The following is a 21,749-nucleotide window of genomic DNA, read 5'->3' on the forward strand; positions in this document are numbered from 1 at the left end:
AGAATTATCACCGAGGTGAAAAAACCAAACAGAAACAGCAAAACAAACTCCTGCCCAGCTGATGCAGCACTGCCCCACATTCTGGTGTGTGCAGCTCCTGTACCTGTGTGGTATATGCAGTTTATGGAAAAGGCTGGGCAGTGCTCTGGATGCAGCACAGCCTACCCTGGCACAGCACACCACCACAGCACGGTGCCAGGGGAGTCCTACCAGGGCAGCTGGGCAGCGGTGGGCTCAGCCTGCCTTTGGATATCTTTCTTCAACTTGCAAATTAAACTAAATTGGATGAAGTACCAAAGTCCAGTGTCATGCCTCTTAGCTTACATACCAAAAGAAAAAAAAAAAAGAGAAAACCACAAAGTACGAACAGAGAAGGTATTAAAGGACCTCTACTTTTATTTTTTATCAGGATCTGTTACCCAGGTTAAAATGTCAAGCACTCTTGTTTTGAATATGGTGCTGCTGATGGATGTACTCCCACACTACAACCAACCTGCATCTATACAAGGGTTTTGACTATTCTTTTGCAAGTATGGGAAAGAGGAAAATTCACATTTTACACAGAATAAAAGTCCTGCCTGACAGCTCCCGTCTACTGGCCATGTCCCTGTTGTGTTGCTGTTGTCCTGCCTTGGTTTGGCTCTGGTGCAGGCTTATCTCCCCTCAAGGTTCCCAAATAAATTGTTTTGTGTCTGACCATCAGATTGACCCACCCCATGCAAACATCCCCAGCCGGCAAAAGTCGTGGGGATTTAGAGGCGAAACATGAACACAGCACTCACAGTGGTGGCTCGGAGAAGAATGCAGACGAAGGACCGAGCTTGCAGACTCTGCCCATAAATGCCACCAGCACACGCAGGGGGAGATCTGAAAAAAGCTTGCCGCTGCAGACTTGCACAACTGGAGGACGGTGAGCAGAGAGGGGCAGGAGCCGTGGGAACTGGCAGCGGGGTGACACAGGAGAGCACGGGCACTGCCAAACTATTCAGCTGCCATCCAGAGCCTGACAGCTGCGGCGAGAGCCATCTTCCCCCCCCTCCCTGCAAAACATTCCCTCTCCTAGGGATTTGCATAACCCCGCGTACATTTCCTGCAGTCCTTGGGCAACGAATAGAGTTGTGGTTCAACAATTTACAGGATCAAAGGCAGATTATGATCCTATCGCTGGAACAGTTTTTACATGTGGGCTTTTTAGATATCATTTCTCAAAGATCAAACTCCAGCGTATTCCGGGGAAGTACGTTTAGGCAAACCACAGAGCTGGGGAGCAGGCAGGATCACTTTTTTTTTTCCTTATGTATAATCAAAGGTTTTATTAGAGTTTTCTAAAAAAAACATAGCTTTCATTCTATACCCAGCCAGTGCTGACTGGCCACAGTTTGAAATCCCCAAAGTGGATCGGCTGGGCTGCCTTACAGCAGGGGATTTCCTAGGGCAGGAAGCCCATCTTGCAGGGAGGGAGGCTCAGCCAGCTCTTACTCCAATGGCAGACATGGCTGAGGGTTTTACAAGCGCCTTGCGTGCGATTTCCCTGCTCTCTGTCCAGGCCCCTGGCAGCTGGAGAGGAAGCAGCATGTAATGAGCCCCAGGTGGAGGCAGCAGCTTCAGCTCTGCAATGGCAGCGCCCCACTCCCCAAAACAAGGGAGCCACTGGCACCGGGAAGGCATCTGGGGCAGACCACTTCAGCCCAGGCTGGAAAGCAAATGCAGATGAGGGCTGGGGTAAGGCAAGGACTAAAGACAAATCTTCAAGGAAATAGAGGATGTGAAGTCAAGCTCCCCCTGAGCTCAACAAGCCTCACAGCGCCTGGGTCATGCCACCGATGAGTCACTTCTGCCAGATGGGGAGAGTCTGGCCAGCACAGGCATCAGCTGGTCCATGCAGCCCTCCTTGCTCTTCTGACCCTGTGGAAGGAAACCTGGACTTCTGCATCACTGCATTTCAAAAGGAAAGGAAATTAAATTTTTCACAGCGGAAATACCTGTTGCTTATCAGTGTAAATACGAGAGAAATGACACAGCCCCCCACACCTCCTTTCATGCCTCACACTTATTTAAACTCACACTGCCACATCAGAGGAAGCTCAGAGAGTGGTGCTGGCTGTGGGCACAACACCCAGCTGGGCTTCACACGCTGCCCTCCCCAACACCACCAGCACCCCAGGATCACATGCAGGTGAAGGAGTAAGGCATTGCAGGACCGAGTGCAAACTCTCCCTTGGGGAGACCTGTATGTCTGCATTCCCACCACCTCCTCCTAGGGTTCAAAGAGATGGTAAGGGATGTCAATCTCCCTTCAGAGGCTGACTGGGACATTCCTCTCTGCCCCAGGTGTCATGGACACAGTAGCAGGGGTCAAGGTAGGTTTGGTAGGGGAAGGGAGGTGGAGGGACTGACTTTTTACGACAGACAGTATGTGCTTTGCAGATGCAAATCTATACACTAAACCGAGACAGTTACAGAAGATTTTTTTCCACATATCACCAGCTAAGGAAGAAAATCTTTTGAGGAGGCCTTTGGAGAAAGCTGGCAGCACATCACTGGAAATACCTTGGCTGAATGCAAGCCAGCTGAATTTAACATGAAAAATTAGTTACAGAAGCAACTGCCTAAGCAGTGTTTAATACAATAACCTGAACTAACCTTTTCCTTCAGGTTGGCAGAGGAATGTCTGCTTCACACCTCACCAGGAGAAGGTTCATAGCAGCAGAGCCAGGACTCCGAAAGCACACTGAAACCAGCAACACCACTGACTCAAAACTAAAAATAATCCGTCCATTTTTGAAAATGCCCAATGGATTTTATTATTAATTGCTTCTTTCCTTGCCTTACCCCTGTCACAACACAGAAAGCAGAACTTAGAAAAAAGCTGAGCTATCTACACAGAGAAAATGTGCTTTCTCTCATGAACAGAAGTTGATCTGTTTGCATCAGAGCAAGATTTGCTGCTGTGGTTAGTGTAGTGGAGTAACAGAAATGAGATGCCTTTCAAAACAGTACAAAACTAGTGAAAATATCTCTAACCTAGTTAAATGGACTGTGCATGATATTATGTAAGCACTCTCAAGTAAAACAGAGAAAGAAATGATAGAGGCAGAGGTCAAACAAGGAATGAGACTAGAAGTGCAAAAGAAAACAAAATAAAACACTGGACAAGGTCAAGCAATCAGAACTTTGCAGGCTAGAAAAGGAAGTGAAATTACAGGCTCTGGCAAAACAGCTGAATGCTTACTCAGGAAAATTACAAAACTGTTGAGATCCTTACCATCAGTTACGTATCTTCTATCCAGAACAATTTGCAAGACAAGCTATATGAATTCATAAAAGCAAGCTTGGGAACATCACATTCTTCTCACATCCGTCAAATGACTTTGTTTATTTTTTTATATAAATTCCAGGGCCAATACATATATGGTATCCTTACTAGGATAAATATGGGATATTGATATACATTCACACACACAAAATTGCATCTTGGTAAAATCTATAAGCTGATGGCAAATTATGATCAAGACTCTCTTCTCCATCAACAGCTTCTACAGTAGAGGCTTCTAAAGGCCAAAAGCCCCCAGCTAAGCACTAACATTTATTTGCCAATCAACAACAAAAAAAACCTAATTTTGCTCCTTCAAAAGAGCTAGACCACAGAGGGAAAAGTTGAGCTAGAGAAGAACACTTGGTTTATGCCGAAACTGGATAGGACACATCAGTTAAAGAAACCAAATGGTTTATCCCTTATGGAAGCCACTCGGGCCCTAACTGGTTTTGGAGGAGAAGCAGAAGCAAGTATGGAGTGTGTGACACATGACTTCCCCTCAGAGCTATCAGGCTGTAGGGCCTGATTGCCAACTTGTGAAATGTCACTGATGGAGGAGCTCCAGGTCACTATTTCCCCAGCAGTGTGGCAACTCTACAGAGATGGAAAGACTCAGAGAAGCCAGGCAAACATAGATATATCTATTGCAAAACCCACAGCTCTGGAACTGACCCACTCTCACCGTGCTCGGGTCAATCCTCTTCATTGTCAGTTAAATGATGTGATGAAAGGCCCATAACAAATACCATGTGCAGGGTTTGTATATGGCTAGACAAGGGTTCTTCACTCTGAGAGGGTCATGTTGTTACACACCTAAAGATAGGGCTTGGTGCCCAGGGCAGGCACTGCCTAGGCTGCAATTGGAGAAAGCAGCCACAGCCCTGGTCTGTGGTCTCAGGGAAGCTATCCAAGAATAAACAGGGTTAGATGGTTGTCAGCTGCACTCATTCAACTCACAATCTGCCACCTGTGCCCCCCCTCCTCCCCTCAGTTAACTCACTAATTCAAAGTACTCCTACCTCTGTGCCTTTTTACGGGTTTATTGCACATTGTGTAAGCAGCTGAAAGATCAGCACCTTGTTTGTCAGTAGAAACACATGGAATTTGGCAGAAACCCTGCTATCCAGTGGAACACAGATTAGCTGGGAGGCAGATGCGACTTATTCATGGCTGCATCAGCTTCAGGGACTGTGATTCATGTTGCACAATGAAGCAGCTCTGCAGAGCTACAAAGGGCTGTGAAGTCGACTTGTTGGTGAAAGCTACCCTGTTCTGCAAATGTGTGTAGCAGGACTTGAGATTCTTGCCAGCTGTAGTCCCAGACCTGACACCTCAGCTTCAGAAGGAAAAAGGAGTTTGAAGGCAAATAAAGCCAGTTTCAAAGGGAAAGGTGAGCAAAATGGCTTTGAGCTGTCAGTGGGAGCGTGTGCAAAATACAGATGGAGAAAGCAGCCAAGAGTTTTTACTTTGTAGCGTAGCTAGCACCAGTTTACGTGATTTTCTGTGTGTGCAGAACTCCAGGCACTCATTGTCGTGACAGGGACTGGAATAGACACCGAACCGCATACAGCACACACATGGGTACAATTATCATGTCTGGAACAGCAACAGCTCTAAGTGACATTTTGCTAGAGTGAGTGGCTAATCTAATCTCTTCTCCTTCAGTCTGAAGGCTGGAACTCATGGGAGAAGGGCCTGCTGAACCAGCGAAACAGGATAGAGATGTAACAACTCTGGCAGTTGGTGAACAGAAGACTTTAAACAAGTAATGTCCTGAAAAGTGAACATGAGCTGTATTTGTGCCAGTAATCCCTACTGGGAAAAAGCCAGGCGGGAAGCTGACAATTGCAAGATGCCAAGTAGAGAAAGAAAAAAAAACCAACCAAAACTAAATGAGCTTTAAAGACAATATAAAGTACTCCAAGGGTTACCAAAAACCCCTGCATAAGTGATTGAAGAAAAATGGCAAATGAAAACAGACTTTGACAGGCAGGACACAGTTAACTGCAAGTGGCCTAAATACCATAGGTAGGTGTAAAAGTGACACTGAGCAGGGTCACGGTGCACCTGGACTCCCAGCTGCACTGCACCTTCTGTGGGCTGGGCTTCCCACTGCAGCCTTACCTCATCTCCAAGGGGAAAACTGATTCCCCACCACACACCCTCTCTCCCTGCTTGCTGCTTACTTTCTCCTGCTTCCCCTTTTCCAGTGAAGCTATCGCACGCCCACCGCTCTGCCCGGGCCGCAGGATCCTGTTATCCAAACCAGCATGGCCCGGCCGGAAACACCATCCGTGCAAGTTAGCCCAGGTTCCAGCTCTGCTTGCCCCATTCCCACTCTGCCCGGGCAGGGCAGCAGGGTGCTGCTGCTATCCGAGCCAGCATGGCCCAGGAGGGCACAGCCGTGCAGGTTGGCCCAGCTTCCAGCTCTGCTTGCCCCACTCCCGCTCTGCCTGGGCCTCAGGATCCTGTTATCCAAACCAGCATGGCCCAGCAGGAAACAGCCGTCTGTGCAAGTTAGCCCAGGTTCCAGCTCTGCTCAGCCCATTCCTGCTCTGCCCGGGCCGCAGGATCCTGCTGGTATCCGAGCCAGCATGGCCGGCAGGGCACAGCCATGCAAGTTAGCCCAGCTTCCAGCTGTGCTAGCCCTATTCCTGGTCTGCCCAGGCCACAGGATCCTGCTGTTATCCGAGCCAGCATCACCCAGGAGAGCACAGCCATGCCTGTTTGCCCCATTCCCACTCTGCCCAGGCCACAGGATCCTGCTGTTATCCAAACCAGCATGACCCAGGAGAGCACAGCCATGCAAGTTCTGCTCAGCTTCCAGCTCTGCTCGCCCCATTCCACTCCATTCCCTCCCCCCCAGCACAAGGCCAGCTGCTGCAGCGCCAACGGTTTTACAGCCCTGCAGGCTGACCTCATGGCACAGGCTGGGAGGGAGACATGTGGGACACCACAAACCATCCCCCCCGCGACAGACACCACCCCCTCCCTCCCTGCACGCAGGCAGCAACGACGCCAGGGTCAAGATTCCCTCCCTATTGTAATTATTTTTGCTTTGCGCAGATTTATCACATGCAGCTGCCACAACTTGTTTACAAGACACAAAAGCCATGAAAACAAGGTTGATGAAGTCTGCGTGTGAGCTGTTTTCCCTGGCAGGAATTTGTCATACCTCTTAGCTCGCTGACGCCCTGGCTGGCCACACAGACTCCAGTAACACGCAGCAATGCCTTCCCTTCAGCTTCAGAGTAGCCAAAGTGTGTGTTTTTAGCCAGAGGTTGGGTTTTGACAAAACTGCTTTGCATTTAGGTTTATCACTGCTGCAAGAACAGCAAAACCACCCATGTTGTCTCATTGCTTCTTTATATTTTTCTTTTCCATGGTAAAGTAAGTTTCACAAATAACTTTTTGTTTGCTCTACCAGGGATCTGTGGCCAGCACTTGAAGCCTTTGGTTTGTTACTTGGACTCCTGCTCAGTTCAGGATCCTAGCTCCACCCAATGCCCTACATATACCGACCTTCCTGTGATAACTTTAGATAAAGTTACTCCAGGTTTATGCTCAGAAAGAATAGGTTTAGGTAAACTTCAATAGCCAGCACCAAAACTATCAGTGCTAGATTACAGGAGAGCAGAAACTCCCTTTTGATATATTTTAGTGGGCACTCAATATGAGTCATTTTCTTCTGCTAAGTTAAATAACACCTCAGGCTAGGGAAAATCTTTTACATGGTGTGGTGTCAGGTGCTACTCAGCCACAGCCATCTGACTTATGACTACAGCCAAACTTCTAGGTGTAACCTGAACACAAGCCTTAATTTAAGAAGCATATAACTAGCCTCAATCAAAATTGGTCACCAGTGAAGTTCCCAGGGTAAGTCAGTCAGCAAAATGCAGTCCTCATGACACAAGCAGGGCTTTGGTGGTCATTTACACTAATACCACTTTGTATAACAGTAAATGAAAACAGCAGAGAGACCACAGGCTTTTACTTTCAATGAAAACTGTTAACCTGAATGGCAACAGCTTTCTTCCCCATTCTGTTTTCATTTTCAGTACTGCAGCTGCAATAGTGAAATTACAGAACTGGTCAGCTCAACCAGCAAAGTTTTCTTCTTTTTAAACTTGAGGACATTTTTTATTTTAAAGGGCAAAGTAATGAAGAGTAAAGACCTCTGAAGATGCCCTTTAATGATCTGAGTGCCCCACAGCACACCAACATACTGCTTAAAAAAAAAAAAAACAAAAGAAGAAAATGTCGAGCAATTCAAATATACAATGCAAACATATTTGTGAGGCTGTTTTTCTTTCACTTGTGAAGCATGGGTGTAAGGAGTGAATAAAGTTCCTTCCTGCAAGAACAGGAAAGGACAAGGCATCTTCCAAACCTTTATCAAAGATGACACTCCACTTTGGGTGTGTAGCACCCCTTAAGATAAATCACCTATTCCACAAAACCATGTCTATTAACCAACTTCTCCCTTAACATGAACCTCACAGTGACAAAAAAAGTCTTCCGTTTTACAATTAGTCATTAAAAAACCCAACCAAACAATACATACATAGGTATCCCAGGAAAAACAGCCCAGAAGTATCAAGTACCGTGTGTCCAGAGAAACTACACCAGGCTCTTCTGTACCCACCTGCAATGCCTTGAAGACAGAATATGCAGCCATCTCTATTTTCAAAATTTTTTTCCAGCTTTATTTCCAATTTTTTAAAAAATAATTCTATATTCATACAGTATATTAGGATGACTGTGTTACCAAAGCAGTCATAAGTAAACCAGTGTTTACTGTTTGCCATTTTGATTTTAAACATTAAGATTCAAGAAAGGCACAAGTTCAGAAGAATTCCAAAGAGCACTCCAGAGAACAAACAGAATATATCTGACACTAGAAAATTATAAAGGCCACAGCAAAACAGTATAGCAGTCATAATATTGTAGTCTTCTTTCTACTCATAATGATATCCTTAAATTCACCAACTCTCCTACTCCTCAAAGCCCTCCCCCAACCTCCCAAACAGACAACTGGTTTGTTTTTAAAGATTAGCCAGAACCAATTTTTTACCCTGGAGGTCTCTTATTTCATTGTTGCTGGAAGGATAAGGGTGGGTGACTGACATTCAAGTAAGTTGAAATGTGAGCTGCAAGTCTTGACTATTTTCAGTAATAAGTCATTTTGATAGCAAAGTCCTTTTCTGAAAGGTAACTTAGATTCTGTGGGCAAAAATACACCCCAATACAACAAGGATCTCATCTAAATCTTAGCCAACCACCTGTTAAAGTATCTCACAAAGACCTGGCTCCCAGAACTCAGATTTCAGTGCAATACAACCTACTTTATTTCAGTCTACTAGAATTACTGACTAAAAACCTTGTCATTGCTAGTCCAAGTAAGGCTAGAAGCCCTTACTCCCCCCTATCAAAATTTGTCACCAGTCATGTCTAGGAGCTGCATCACAAAGATCTGCAAAGAACACTTGTCTCAGCCCCTCTTCTGGCCTCTTCTTTTTATCTTCAGATCTTCCCCATGGGCCATCACATTTCCCAGCCCTAAAATATTTCAAGGAGCCAAGAGCTGGAACTCTTAGAGGGGCCAAAGGTTTCCCTCTGAAATTTAGTCAGAATTGCCTACATAGTTCCCTTGGGCCCCTTAAAAAAATTTCAACATGGGAGAACACAATCAGGTACTTCTGGCCCACTTTTCAGCATTCTTTTAAACATCTGATTAACAACAACTGCTAGTTTGGTTTATGGCTCTCTGAACCAAACAAAGTCACTATGAGCTCAAAAATATTTCTCACTTCCATTTGTTTCAAGGGTAATTCATGTTTTCTGCAAAGCTTGTATTCAACAAAATACTCTGCATGCATCACTTTTAAAGAAAATATTTTATTATATTATGGGAAAAAAAGCATGATCATCCAAAGTTTGTATTGTTAAAAAAATTGAAAATTTAGACAGCATGTCGGTATATTCCGTTCCACATGGGAATGATAAGAAGACTCTATATCATTACTAGATATTGCACAGTCTGAAAGGAACAAAACAAATCACATGATCTTGGGAAACATCTCACATTATGAAAAATCTACAAAGAAAACATTTAAAAAAATCCCAACGAAACACACAATCCTTTCTACAGTAGCTTTAAGTTCGTAATTCTTGGAATGACCGTATTCCACTGAAGACCATCTCAGTGACAGGAAGCTTCATTTCAGCAATCCCCTTGTGCAAATAAGATTATTAAAAAAAATAATAATAACGCAGTGAAGTCTTTTGATATCGTGTGGGTGGCAATAACCACACAGCTGTTAGATCCCTGCCTGGTAAAACAAAACGGGGAAAGAGAAGGAAGGGGATTTAGGCCATAAGTTTTGCCTGCAACTCCATCTCTGCCGCCCTTTTGAGTGCAACATCCACCAGAAGCTGAAATCCACTAAAATCCTGGTTAAGGTCTGGTGGTGTTGGAGGAGGAGTGTTGAAGAGCCCACTCTGTGTGTTTGCACCAGGTCCCAGTTTGGATGCGTCCTCGTGGCAGGAGAGGGGGCTATCTGTGAAGCCGCCAGCCGGGGGCTGCTGCAGGTCCGTGGTCTGGCCTACATCAGCTGGCTGGCAAAAGTGGAAAGGGGCATCTTTCAACGCAGTCACAGTCGTGTGGCAAATCACCGACGGCCGAGCCAGGACCGATCCCGGGGAAGCCGGCTTGGAAGAGGACACAGTTTTGCCGAGCGGCGCGGCGGCGGGAAGGAAGGCAGTCTCATCCAGCAGGGGAATGTAGTTCTTTGTGCTGATGGCAGACTCCATCAGGCCACCCTCGGGAAGCTTGGTCCCTCGCCGCGAGATAGTGAACTGATTTGGGTCTTTGCCATCCTTCCTCAGCATGTCAGGTAACAGCCTGCGGCGTGCATTGATAAACCAGTTGCAGACCTGGGAATATAATGACATCTTAATTTCTACCTTCATTCATTCCCAACTATGTGCCACTAGAGCGGACAGTTAGATTAATGAATCCCTCCAAGCAGTTTCCTTCACTGCACAACAAAATAGAGACCTACTGACAAGTTCTGGCATGCCTGGCAAAGGCCCTTCCCTTGTCCCAGTGCTACCGACTCCCTGCTCCTGTTACAGAAAGCCCCGGGACATCTGAAGTCCAAGCTAGGGGTTTAGTTTTTAACTCTGTGCACACACATTAACCTATTGGCTATTGTTCCCTAGCTTAGGTTAATTAACAACAGGAAAACCTTTTCTCTCTGAAGAGAGCCACTCCTCCCACAAATAGTTACTGATTTTCCTTGTTCAACTGACTGTGTCGACAGACATAACATGAATTACCTCACTTAAGTTTGTCCTTGTTTAAATATCAACCAGTTTCCTGGGCAATACAGGATAGTTTATAGTTTAACGTCTTTTTTGTCTTTACTACATAAAGGAAGTCTTCTTTATAATGTTGCATTAAGAAAATTTTACTCTATGGCCAATTATGAACTTTGCACTAAAGAATTAATATGGAAAAATTAAGCCCAGGACTCAACAGGAATGCTCTCTATTTAGCAGCTCCCAAAACCAAACCCTGGTTTACCCAAGTTCTCATGCAGCCACCTTCCCACAACATGGGATGCAGCAATGGGCAAAAGCTATTCGACCCAAGACGATCACAGAAGATAAGAATGATGCATCCAAGGGACCTCACAGATGCCAGTGGCATCCCAGGATGAGAATCCAAAATAAACATACAAACGCCTCATCCACACCTGCACTAACACCCCTGAGTAGCTCCATCCCATATAGGTTGTTCCACTGATTTTAATGGCAGTGATCATACACATAATTATATATGTCCATGTTCTACTGGAACAAGCCTCAAGTTGCCATTTTAGAAGTGAAGAGTTATATGCTAAGCTGCATATCTATCACCATAAAACCTCTGTTGACAAATAAATACCTTCTTCTCACAATAAATTACCTTGTACAGACACTTTATGTCTTTTGGGGCACAATTCTGCAAAAAATTAGCATGCATGCTCCAATTCATGACTGTCTGTTCTGCCACAAAAATAATTTTATTCCCAATAAACAAGATCATAGTAACACATAATCAGTCTCTATCTCTCCTTATGAGTGCCATTAGCAGGAGAGTGGCAATAAAAAAGGAAATCTCACATGCACTGTAAACATTTGTATCCGTGACTAGACCACAGGTGAATTAAAACAGAAAACAGCTCCTTTAGAAGGGAGAACTACTTTTCTAAATACCTGTAGTGTGGAAAGGTGTGTTTGTCGGGATAACAGCGCTTTTTCTTGCTCTGAAGGATAAGCATTGTATCGGTGCTCATAGAGCCAGTCCCGAAGAATCTGCACAGATTCCTTGGGCAGGTTGCCACGTCTCCGCCGTTTGCCTGAGCCAGCAGATGAGGAAAGATCCAGTGGGACATCCATAGTGTCATCATCCTCCGTTTCACTGCCTGATATTGCAACTACACCTACAATTGTAAGACAAGAACAATCAGCCTCCCAAATCCGTTAACTGCTTGGCTCCAGCACTGTATGGCACAGACATTTTATATCACATGAACTGTCTTTACTGTTACAGCCCCTCGTATGGGAGATTCGTCCTGCAGCGTTAACTTGTCATGCTGTAGCTCTTCTGTCAGCTGAACAAAAAAGTAGCACCAATGATCCGTTCCTAAAGGAATTCTTCTCTGCAAACCTTCATTTTCTTGTTCCCCTAGCAACCTTTTATCTGCTGAACGTTATCAGATAGCTTTTATCTAATGAGAATATTGTCCAAGTTTGCTGGCTATGGTATGCATCCAGCACTTTTTTTCAAGGATAACTAACCAGTGGCTGAACATAAGGTCAACAAGGAAGAACTTATAACACCCCAACTCAAGCAATACTTTATTTAATTATTTCTTGTCTCTTGGGAGAGACAGGTTGTAGATTTTAGAAATGAATAATTACATCTATTTAGAAAAATTAATGGAAGAAGAAAAAAAGAAAGGGAAAAATTGTGTTTCTCACCACCCGTAAGGAGATTTTCACCTATTAAGAAAAAAAAGTGCAGAAAGGAAGAACCAGGTGCCCAAGAGTTCACCAGTTTATCAGGAAATGGACTCTCGTTGTATTCTGTATCAAAGAACCATGATCATATGGATGTACCAGTTTTTATCCTATTTTTTCAACTTTGTGGTTTTCATCTCATATTTTTATCCCTGGAAACGTGTGTTCTGTGTTATGCTTACTATAAGGGCTCCAAACTTAGCAGTTAACTGCATACCTCCCCTCCCTCAACACAAAGGAAGGAACAGATTTCACAATCTGACTATCCCTTTACATATGAACACCACACTACTAGTAACATGAAGCTATGGAATGTAAATCAAACAAACGAGCAAGTATTCAACAGTTAGGAAGGCTACAATTCTACTCCTTTGGTAGGATGCACAAGTCACTAGTTCCATAAAACACAAAGAAAACCACGCTTTAAACTCACCACCAGAAATTTTAGGAATCTTACAAACTATATACAAGTCCAAATAAGATACTACCCACATTCAACTAGTACAAATGAATACTCATTTCAAGTGAACTCACACTGGCTTTCAGAAGCAGTTTCAGAAACTATAGAAGGAAAACAAGCCCTTAATCTTTTTGTCTTTTGAACTTAGATTGGGGGGTTGATGGGTGGAAAGGAAGAAATTTGCTCACTTGTAACACCAAAACTAAAAACTTTAATAGTAAAGCCAACTAAATATCAAAAGTAAAATTTTCTGGGGGAAATCACCCATAAGTAAAAAATTCTATTTAAGGAAATAAAGTAAGCCCTAAACAACAAGAAATGAACCTGTGAAAATATTAAACTATATAAAACTATGTTATATCCATAAGGCACTTATGGAACTGAGAAGCAAGAAGGAAGTAATGCCCTTTAAAAAAAACCAACCAGCCAGCCACCAAAGCCCCCACCACCACACAAAGAAAGACAGAAGGTATGCATGTGCAAGTTTTCCTTAATATTTGGCAGGAGAGTAGGGAGAGAAACAGAGAAGGACCTTTCCTCACACTTCCAAACTTCAGCCAAAGCTGACACTGTAAATTATCTGTCCTTCCCCTATTTATGAATAGCTCCAACATCCTTAAATTTAGTTTAAGTTGTCCAATTTGAAATGCAGTTTTGATACGCGAGCATTCCCAACAGGATGATCAATCCACAATCTGTCTGGCATAGTTACTTCAGTAACTTACTTGGTATTGTTTCCATTCTCCCAACTGCTGATTTATGTAACTGACAAACACCAAACTGACATACCAAATTTTTCATCTGATGATTAGCTACATAAATTATCCAGTCATGGAATAGGAACAATAGGACAATATTTAAATAACCAACACAAGATAAAACTCCAAATTATGTAAACAGTTTCTTAATTCGTGTAGAAAGTATGTCAAAAGTTTGCCTTACAATGATTCCAAGCAAAGCACTTTGTCGTGGAAAGTGCTGTCATGCTTGCAACCTGACCTGAGAACATACCTTGCACCATGGGCTCCTGGAGCCATGAGGAACACTTCTGGGAACAAAGATCCTGCAGAGACAACAGGACAGCTCTGCAGAGCAGCTCAGCCCTTTTAAATTGAATTTAAAAACTAGCTAAAACTAGCCCATGCTATTCAGACAATGTTTTGAAGTGCACTGTTCTTGTTTGTCAGGAACCAGAACTGTTGCAGCACTTCAAAGGGCTGGGTTTTTTGTTCGTTTTTAAATATAATGGGCAGTGAGGCAAGACCTCGGAAAAGAGGGAGAGGCAAACAGCAAGGGCTGGAAACAAGAAGGAAGGAGAAACTACTATGAAAAAGTTAGATGTCTAATGGTCTGCAAGCAGTATTTACATGGCAGAACAAAAAGTACTCCAGGTACACACCACCCAATCTGAAGTGACCCTTCCAGGATCTACCACACAACTAAAAGACTCCATGGACATCTCTCTGAATTTCAGAAAACTGACGTAACAGCAAAACCTCTCCTAGAACTGTTGCTTTTCCTTTAGCTGAAAAAAGAAAAGATACTGTGTGCAAGCCAGCAGTATAAAAACGTTTCTCCCTTTCCAAATAAGATCTTTTGCTAAAGTAAAAGTTGTCATCTGACTAACCATAACCTACCTAGCAAGAAATGAGTCACCAGCGGAGCAAGCCCTTTGACCTGCTGGCTGAGTGTGTCATATTAATTGACACAGTAAGTTAGTGACACAAAGCAGGTTTTGGTTAAGCAGGAAACCCAGTGTAGTACAGACTTCTGCTCATTTAAATGAGCTCATTTAAATAGCTGATCAGCCCTCTGAACTCGTGGCAGATCTCTCAGGAGCAGGACAGAGCTAGCAGCAACAGGAAGTCATGGCTAGAAATCTCGCACTACCCCAGCTGATATTTTTTTACTAGAGCAGGAGCCACATTGTGGCTGTCAAGGCTCTGTTTTCATTAAAGCATTCCTGCTGATTACAACCCAGCTTTGTTTTTCCGTCTTGTTAGTAATCAGCCTATTCGCTGCTGGTTTCCTGTTTTAACAGGGCCCAGCTGAAAAGGGTCCTGGCCACGCTCCATGACTGGACCATTGGCTTACTGTTATTTACACCCAGAATAAAGGCCTGTGGACACGATGAGTAGCCCCAGCTGACCTACTAATTTATTTTGTATTAAAAGCAGGCTAGGGCCAGGCTATTTTACGTCGCCTCCTAAATACATTTAATCCAAACAAAAAAACACCTACTTTTATAGAACTAAAATTAAAGCAGCACAAGTTCATTTGCAGAGAGGTCTGAGAAACAACACAAAATCCCATTCCTTCACTTCCTCATCGCCACTTAAAAGAGTAGTCTATGCTCTTAATGATCTAAGGACTACACGATCAGCATCCCTTCTTTAAAATTACTTTATCCTCCTGGCTTCCCAGCTGAAGTCATAGGCATGATTGAATGCACTGCTGCATTGTAGCACAGCCCAAAGACTTCACAGTTCCTTCCCCGTAATCAGCTCAGGGAAGATTACACCTAAGCTCTGGAGTCTGGGCTCAACACCCAAACGTTAGTTAACAGCTTGAAACAACTTGAGTAAAAGTACAGTGATGACTAAAGCTGATTTCAAAACAAACCACTGCCACTTAAAAAGGTATGCTGAAATACTTTGTCCTCCTCCTCAAAGTATTTAGAGAGGCTGAGACAAATGAAATGGAAGTTAAGCAAACGAAATATGTAGGCTATGAGGGGGGGAAAAAAAGGCATCACAAAAAAACAACTATCCCATTGTGTCGAGGAAGAGCTTCACAGAGGAAGTGGCAGAAGCCAATTGTTATTCAAAAGAGGACAAAGTATACCACAAGGAACAATCTCTGCCCTCCAGAGAGGGGATGGACAAAAATCACCTTAAAGAAAACCTCCCACCCCTTAGGGCTCTCTGAATTTCTTCAGTGAGATTTTTTTTTTATGAGCGCTGATAAAGAGAACCAGTTCCTATCCAAGCCCCCGATCCTGTTGTAACCAAGTTCAGTAAGATTCTTCACATGTATAAACTTGAGCACATGCCTGTGCCTTTTCGAGACTGTGTTCTACATCAGCTAATTAACAAGGCAAGTAGGTTCCGTGTGACTGCTACCACGTTATTATTTGTAAATTAAACTATCCATAGAAAAGTCCTGAGGTTTAAATCCAGTCTGCTAGCTTAAAAAAAGAAACCAGAAAAACAACAAAAAAAAAACCCTCAACAAAACTAGCCATCAACAAAAACACAGCATGACACACTTAGAAATTTTAAACTCAACACACATACCAAAAAATCCAACTAAAATGCAATGCGAATTCAAAAATCAACAACAAAAATACATTAGTTTAGAATTATTCATAAGTACCAAAAAACCTCAAGGATACAGAAGGGAATTTCCACAGTAAAAAAAAAAAAAAAACAAACAAACAAACAAAAAAAAACACCTCTTTCCTCTGAATGAGTTTCATAATTGAGGAACCAGCCTATTTGTTTTCGTCTGTACTTTACAGCCTGCACTATTACTCGTAAAGCAACTAGACCTGGCTGTACTATACTTTTTTTCCCCTAAACGGGATTTTTTCTACGAGTGCAAGCAAGAAATCTGTAACAAAGTCACTCTTTGAAACTTCTTGAATGAGCTTCCAATGCCAAGAGGTCACGAATAAGTACAAGCCCAACCTTTATTAAAACAAAGGCACCCTAGCCCTAACATCTTTTTAAAAGTTTCCGCCTTTGTCTCCTCACCTTTTAATTTGTGCCACGCAAACCCCAGGCCCATGGCCCCTCTCAAAAGTTCTCCCTCCCGCCTGTCACCTTTCATTGTTTCCATTGTTTCAGCCCAGGATTTGCAATCCTCAAAGCAGAGCTTACACACACACACACACACTCTCTTACACACAAAGCCCTACACATGCATACCTAGAAACTACGTCAGCGTTTTCCACACGCATTTATTTCGGGGGTGGCAAGAACAACAGTTGAAAGTGCAGGGAGTTTGGTATTTCACCAACCAGCAGCTGCCCTCGGGGAGAGAAGTCTGAACAATGGAAGCAACAGCAGACAGGAAACCAGCTCACCACTGCTGTGCAAATAGGCAGCATAGGAATGTCCTAAAAATAACTGGGCTAAATTAATTCAGCGAAACTATAAAGAGAGGGGGGGGAAACAAACCACAAACTGCTTCCAACAGGGTGAAGAATCTCGACCCACCTAAGAAACTTTTAAAAGCCAGCGCTGCCGCTGTCTCTGGGCGCAGGGGGCTGTGCCTGGGATCAAGCCCCACTCCGCTCCCGCGGGACGCTGCGCTCCTCAGCACCACCCTGCCTGCTGCTCTTTAAACTTCGCCTTTGTGGCTCAGCTCCCTTTGTGTGCGCTCCTCTTAGCCGAGCGGCACGTCCAAAAAAAACTTCTGACGAGGGCTACAAACCATATTAGTACACACCATGTCTGCAGCAGCCCAATGATTTCACGAACTACATATGCATTAATTGCTCCAAGGGTACTAACAATGAGAGGCTGCTTTACTACGGAGCCGCAGGAATGCATAGTAGGGGAAAAACAGCACAACTCTGGAGTACTGAACATGCGCACTGCTCTCCTCTAACCCTCCACTTCGGAGCATTTAATGGTCTTTGAATGCAAAACACCCTTCAGCCACACCGCCGACTGGCAAATCGCAACTGAACAGACACTGCTTTGCTAGGAACTTCTTCCCAGCCAGCGCAGGAGTGCTGGATCCGAAAGCAAGTTCCGCGTCTTTGTGGCCAAGCGCTAATTTAAGGGCACTTAAAGCACCACGAGTGCGATGAGTAACGATCCTCTAACTGTAAAGTTTGTCTCTTTGGAAGTGGACACAAAGAAAACTCAAACAGCCTTATGGTTGGGGAGGGGAAGTCTTCCTCCTTTTAACCCTGCGTCAAAACTTTTGTACTTTGTGTTTCGTCCCCCTGTTTAAAGGGATAAAAGGGATAGAAAAGGCTTCAACTTTCAGCAAAACAAGGCGGTCGAGGGCGCCGAGGGGTTTGAAGCCCTGCCGCCGATGCCCCCCCCCATGCCTCAAGCCCCACGCTGCCGTCCCCGCGAACAAAGAGTTGCCGGACGGCCCCGCTTCCCTCGCCCCAAGTTGGGAAAACCACCCGCACCCTCGTCCCCCTCGCGGGGACGGTGGGGCTCGGTGCGGAAAAGCGTTCAAAAGTGTTTTACGGCAGGGCAGGAGGAAGAAACTCCACGGAGGGGGCGAGAACAAAAGTTGGCGGAGGACACGAGGCGAACGGCTGGACATGTTTTTGACAGGGAGCCAGCGGCGCAGAGAGGCGGCCGCCTCCAAACAACAGCCCCGCATGTTTTGTCTGGGAGCGGAGCATCCACTGCAATCTTCCATGGGATACAGGCCAGGGGGCGTGGGGGGGGGCACGGGGGACAAAAGGCCGAGAAGGCAAAGGGACTCCGGCTGGCTTAGCGACAGCCCCCCCTTCCCATTTCCACCCCGGCTAGGGGCGCGGGCCACCCCGCTTTGTCCCTGCACCCCGTCACAACTACCTTTTTTACTTTTCATCTTGATCGCGAGGACCGAGCCGATCGCCGGACACCCCACGCACCGACCCAAGTTTCTCTCCCTTCGCCGGACGCTGCTTTCCCCCTTTAAGCTCAGCGAGGAGGAGAAGGTCGATGAAGAAAGAAGAAACACCGCCGCGGAGCCAGGCGCCCGGTCACCGGCCGCGCTGCTGTCAGCGGGAGCCGCAGGGCTCTGCCTCCCCCGGGGGCTTTCTAGTGCGGCCGGGGTGGGCTTCCCTCCCCCCTTCCCTTTGTTCCCTTCTGCTGGCGATTGGCCCCGGCCTGGTAAAGTGAGGAAAGGCACGGGAGAGAAAGGTACACAGCGCCCGCCCTCCCCCACCTCCCCGCAGTGAGTACGGGAGAGTAACCGTGCGCTGCACTGGCACTCGCAGCGGCGGCTGCCTCCTCCTCCTCCTCTGTCTTCCCTCCCCTCCCGGGTGTTGAGGCTCTGTCAGACAGGAGGGGAGGGACCGGCCGGAACGGGGGGGTGTCCGCCTGTACCCGCTCGCTCATGCACACACAACAGCAGCGGCGGGGGGAGCTCTCCGTGCCTCCCGCTCCCTCGCCTTTCTTCCAAGCAGACGTTTGATCATTAAACTGGAAGGAGGAGAAGGAAGAGGCGGGGGTGGGGGGGAGATTTTGACAGCTGCCCTTGACTAGCCTCCTCCTGTTGCTGCCGGACGAACCACCCACTCCTTCGCGTGAATAGAGGAGAAGAAAGGAGAGTGCGTACGGCAGGGGAAGGAAAGGAGCCCTCCAAAGACCGGCGCCCCCCTCCCGACTACCGAACGGCCCGGTCGGCGGGGGCTGCTCCCCCCGATCCCCTGCGGTGCTGAAGGAGCCCCGCCTGGCCGGCGCTGGCCACACACACCCCCACCCACCCCCGCGGGGAAGGCGAGCCCCGTTTCTGCGGTTATTTTTACATCAGTTCGTAAAAGGTTGTTTTTCTCCCCTCGATTCCCCCCCTCCCCAGCCCGGTAGGTTTTGCTGCGGCACACGATCGCAGCTGTAAAGGAGAGAAGTCTCACAGCTTGACTCATCGCTGTCGGGCGAGCACGCTCTGCAGCAGCAACAGTTTCTTTTCCTCCGGGATGGGCAACGTGACACCCGCCAGCAGCTCGCTCCAGCTTCCCTGGCGAAGGGGAGAGTTCTCCCCGGGCACAGGCGGCCTTGGCGGCAGGTCCTGGCTCTCCCCTCGCCGCCCCCCTGACAAAACCAGGTGCAAAAAAAAAAAAAAAAAAAAAAAAAAAAAGAAAAAAAAGAAATCAAAACTGCTCAACGCCCAGCCGCGGTCTGAACTGTCACCACGGGCGAAGGTTTCGGCATGGAAAAAGGAAGAAGCCGCCTGGCCGCGGAGCAGGCGTGCACTTATTCCACGGGAGCGTGTCCGTGTCACTCCCGCACCGGCACGTGCGGGGCTGTACCCGGCCGGGCGGGCGCGGGGGGTGAGCAGCAGGCGCCTGGAACGGCTGATGAAATAATGGATTCCTACGGCAGAGCGGGGATCATTCCCTCCCCACCACCCTGCACCCCCCGGCGGCGCGGGCGTCCGCGCAAATCCGCATTCAGTGCACAAGGGAAGCAACAGTATTTTAGCAGCAAGCCCTCCCCAAGTACCTTGTAACTATTTTTATGTGGCGTAATTACAGCGGGAGATAAAACAGCTGTTGTATGGCGAACGGGGGATGTGTGAGGGGGGAGGGCAGCTGGTGAGTCACGTCACTTAGCCAAGGACTCGGTGTCGGCGGCTCTGCGGGGCCGGAGGTTCGCTCCGGCATGGGGTGACCCTTGTGCTGGCGGCTGCTGGGCGGCGTGTCCGGCTGTAGGTCAGCGAGGCACGGCACACTGACTGACTGACTGACAGACACACTGACTGACTGACGGCGCCGCGCCAGGCGGGAGCTCGTGCGGCGCGGTCCGAGGTCCCGCCGGCGGCAGCGCGATCCGGGCCATTGCCCGCCGGCCGAGCGCCCTCCGCCCGCCCTTCCCGCCGCCTTCCCGCCACCTTCCCGCCGTGACGCCCCCGGCGGTGTCCAGGGGGTGCCAGTGCCACTCGGTGCCAGCCCGGCAGGACGAGGCTCGCTCGGGGCCGGTGCTGTCACCCGAGCCGTGCCCCCGAGGGACTGACTGGTGGCTCAGGGGCGGGGGTGGTGCGCGCACGCCGCCGTATGGCTTTAATTTGGCTTTTGCCGTTTTGTTTTTGTTGTGGAAAAGCCCTGCTTCCCAGCTGTGAGGGCTGGCTCTTCGAACTGCTTGTTCCGAGCGTCCGGGCAGTGGTCATGCCAAAAAAGCAATTATGGGAAGTTAACAAAAGACACGTCCAGGAGTCGAAGAGATTTCCCTTTCTCCGTGCCGCCAGAGCCGCCTCACGCCTGTTCATTGTCCTTGGGACCGCAGGCAAATCTGTGGAATCTGTGAAACTAGCTCTTTCCTTATTTTTTTTCTTTTTTTCTTTTTCTTAGAGGTTTGTTTAAATTGGTTTGTTTTGTTTTTCTTCTTTGACAAGGTCATTTCTATAAGGAGAAAAAATAAAAGTTTTACTTTCACGCTGAACTTAAGTTACTTTCTTTTTCCTTTTCAAAAGCTTTAGAAGCAGCCTTTCTAGGAAAAGATAAATTTCGACTTTGTGTGGCAGCTTTTTCGCTAGTAGGAGAAGTCCATGGACCAGTGGGTGTTCATTCCTAGCTCCTGTGGTATAAAATGCATGGGAAGGCATTGTTTTGAAACAAATTCCTCCATGGATGCGAGTATGGAGGGCTATACCCATAGCTGTGACCCATGGGAAAGACTGAAATGGATTTGTGGAGTTCACGTTGCAGTTGTTGCCTGGTGCAGTATCTCAGGTTTGTCCACAAATTTTGGCTGCCTTTCCCACTTAAAGACTCCTGATACGTGTTCCAGGTGGTAGTGGGTTAAAGTTTGCTAAAAAAGTAGTGCAGTGGAAGAAAACCCCCACAGCTCTCTCTGCCGGTAAAACTTCAACACACCCGAAACAAGGCTGTATCTAAAAGGAGGGCAGGTGATTTGCCTGAGCTCAAATCTAATGGATTGATCAACTTAGTTCTGTAGCAAATAACCTAGTGGCCTATAAGATGATTATGTGTATTAGTATTGGCTACTGCTTGTAAGCAGAAGTAGATGGTATGAAAGGCAATATGTAACTTTCTGCAGTTCTTATTTTTCCTTTGGGTGTTAATGAGGCTGTGTTTTTAGTTTCTTAATCTGCTAGAGCTGCATCAGCACTGTGAGTTGTATCTCACAAGCAGTTCAAACTGCTTCATGCTGAGCAGCTTTGGCATCTGTGCAGCTCCTTGGTAGGTAGTGGTGTACACGTGCATCA

General features: G+C 46.5%; 1 protein-coding gene across 2 annotated transcripts; it reads right to left on the minus strand.

Moving 5' to 3' along the window:
* Positions 1-7,575: 7,575 nt before the first annotated feature.
* TGIF1 (TGFB induced factor homeobox 1) lies at positions 7,576-18,917 on the minus strand. Of its 2 annotated transcripts, none has more exons than XM_030943152.1 (3): positions 16,601-17,704; positions 11,579-11,805; positions 7,576-10,252 (listed from the first exon to the last, which is right to left on the minus strand). In XM_030943152.1, exons 1-3 carry the CDS (start codon positions 16,683-16,685, stop codon positions 9,686-9,688), a joined length of 879 nt encoding a protein of 292 aa, XP_030799012.1. In that variant the 5' UTR covers positions 16,686-17,704; the 3' UTR covers positions 7,576-9,685. The 2 variants fall into 2 exon arrangements, with proteins under 2 accessions (XP_030799012.1, XP_030799011.1); XM_030943151.1 differs by lacking the exon at positions 16,601-17,704 and adding an exon at positions 18,395-18,917 and having other exon boundaries at positions 7,587-10,252.
* Between the last annotated feature and the right edge of the window lie 2,832 nt (positions 18,918-21,749).

This window comes from Camarhynchus parvulus, chromosome 2 (genome assembly GCF_901933205.1).
Source record: "Camarhynchus parvulus chromosome 2, STF_HiC, whole genome shotgun sequence".
NCBI lineage: Eukaryota > Metazoa > Chordata > Aves > Passeriformes > Thraupidae > Camarhynchus > Camarhynchus parvulus.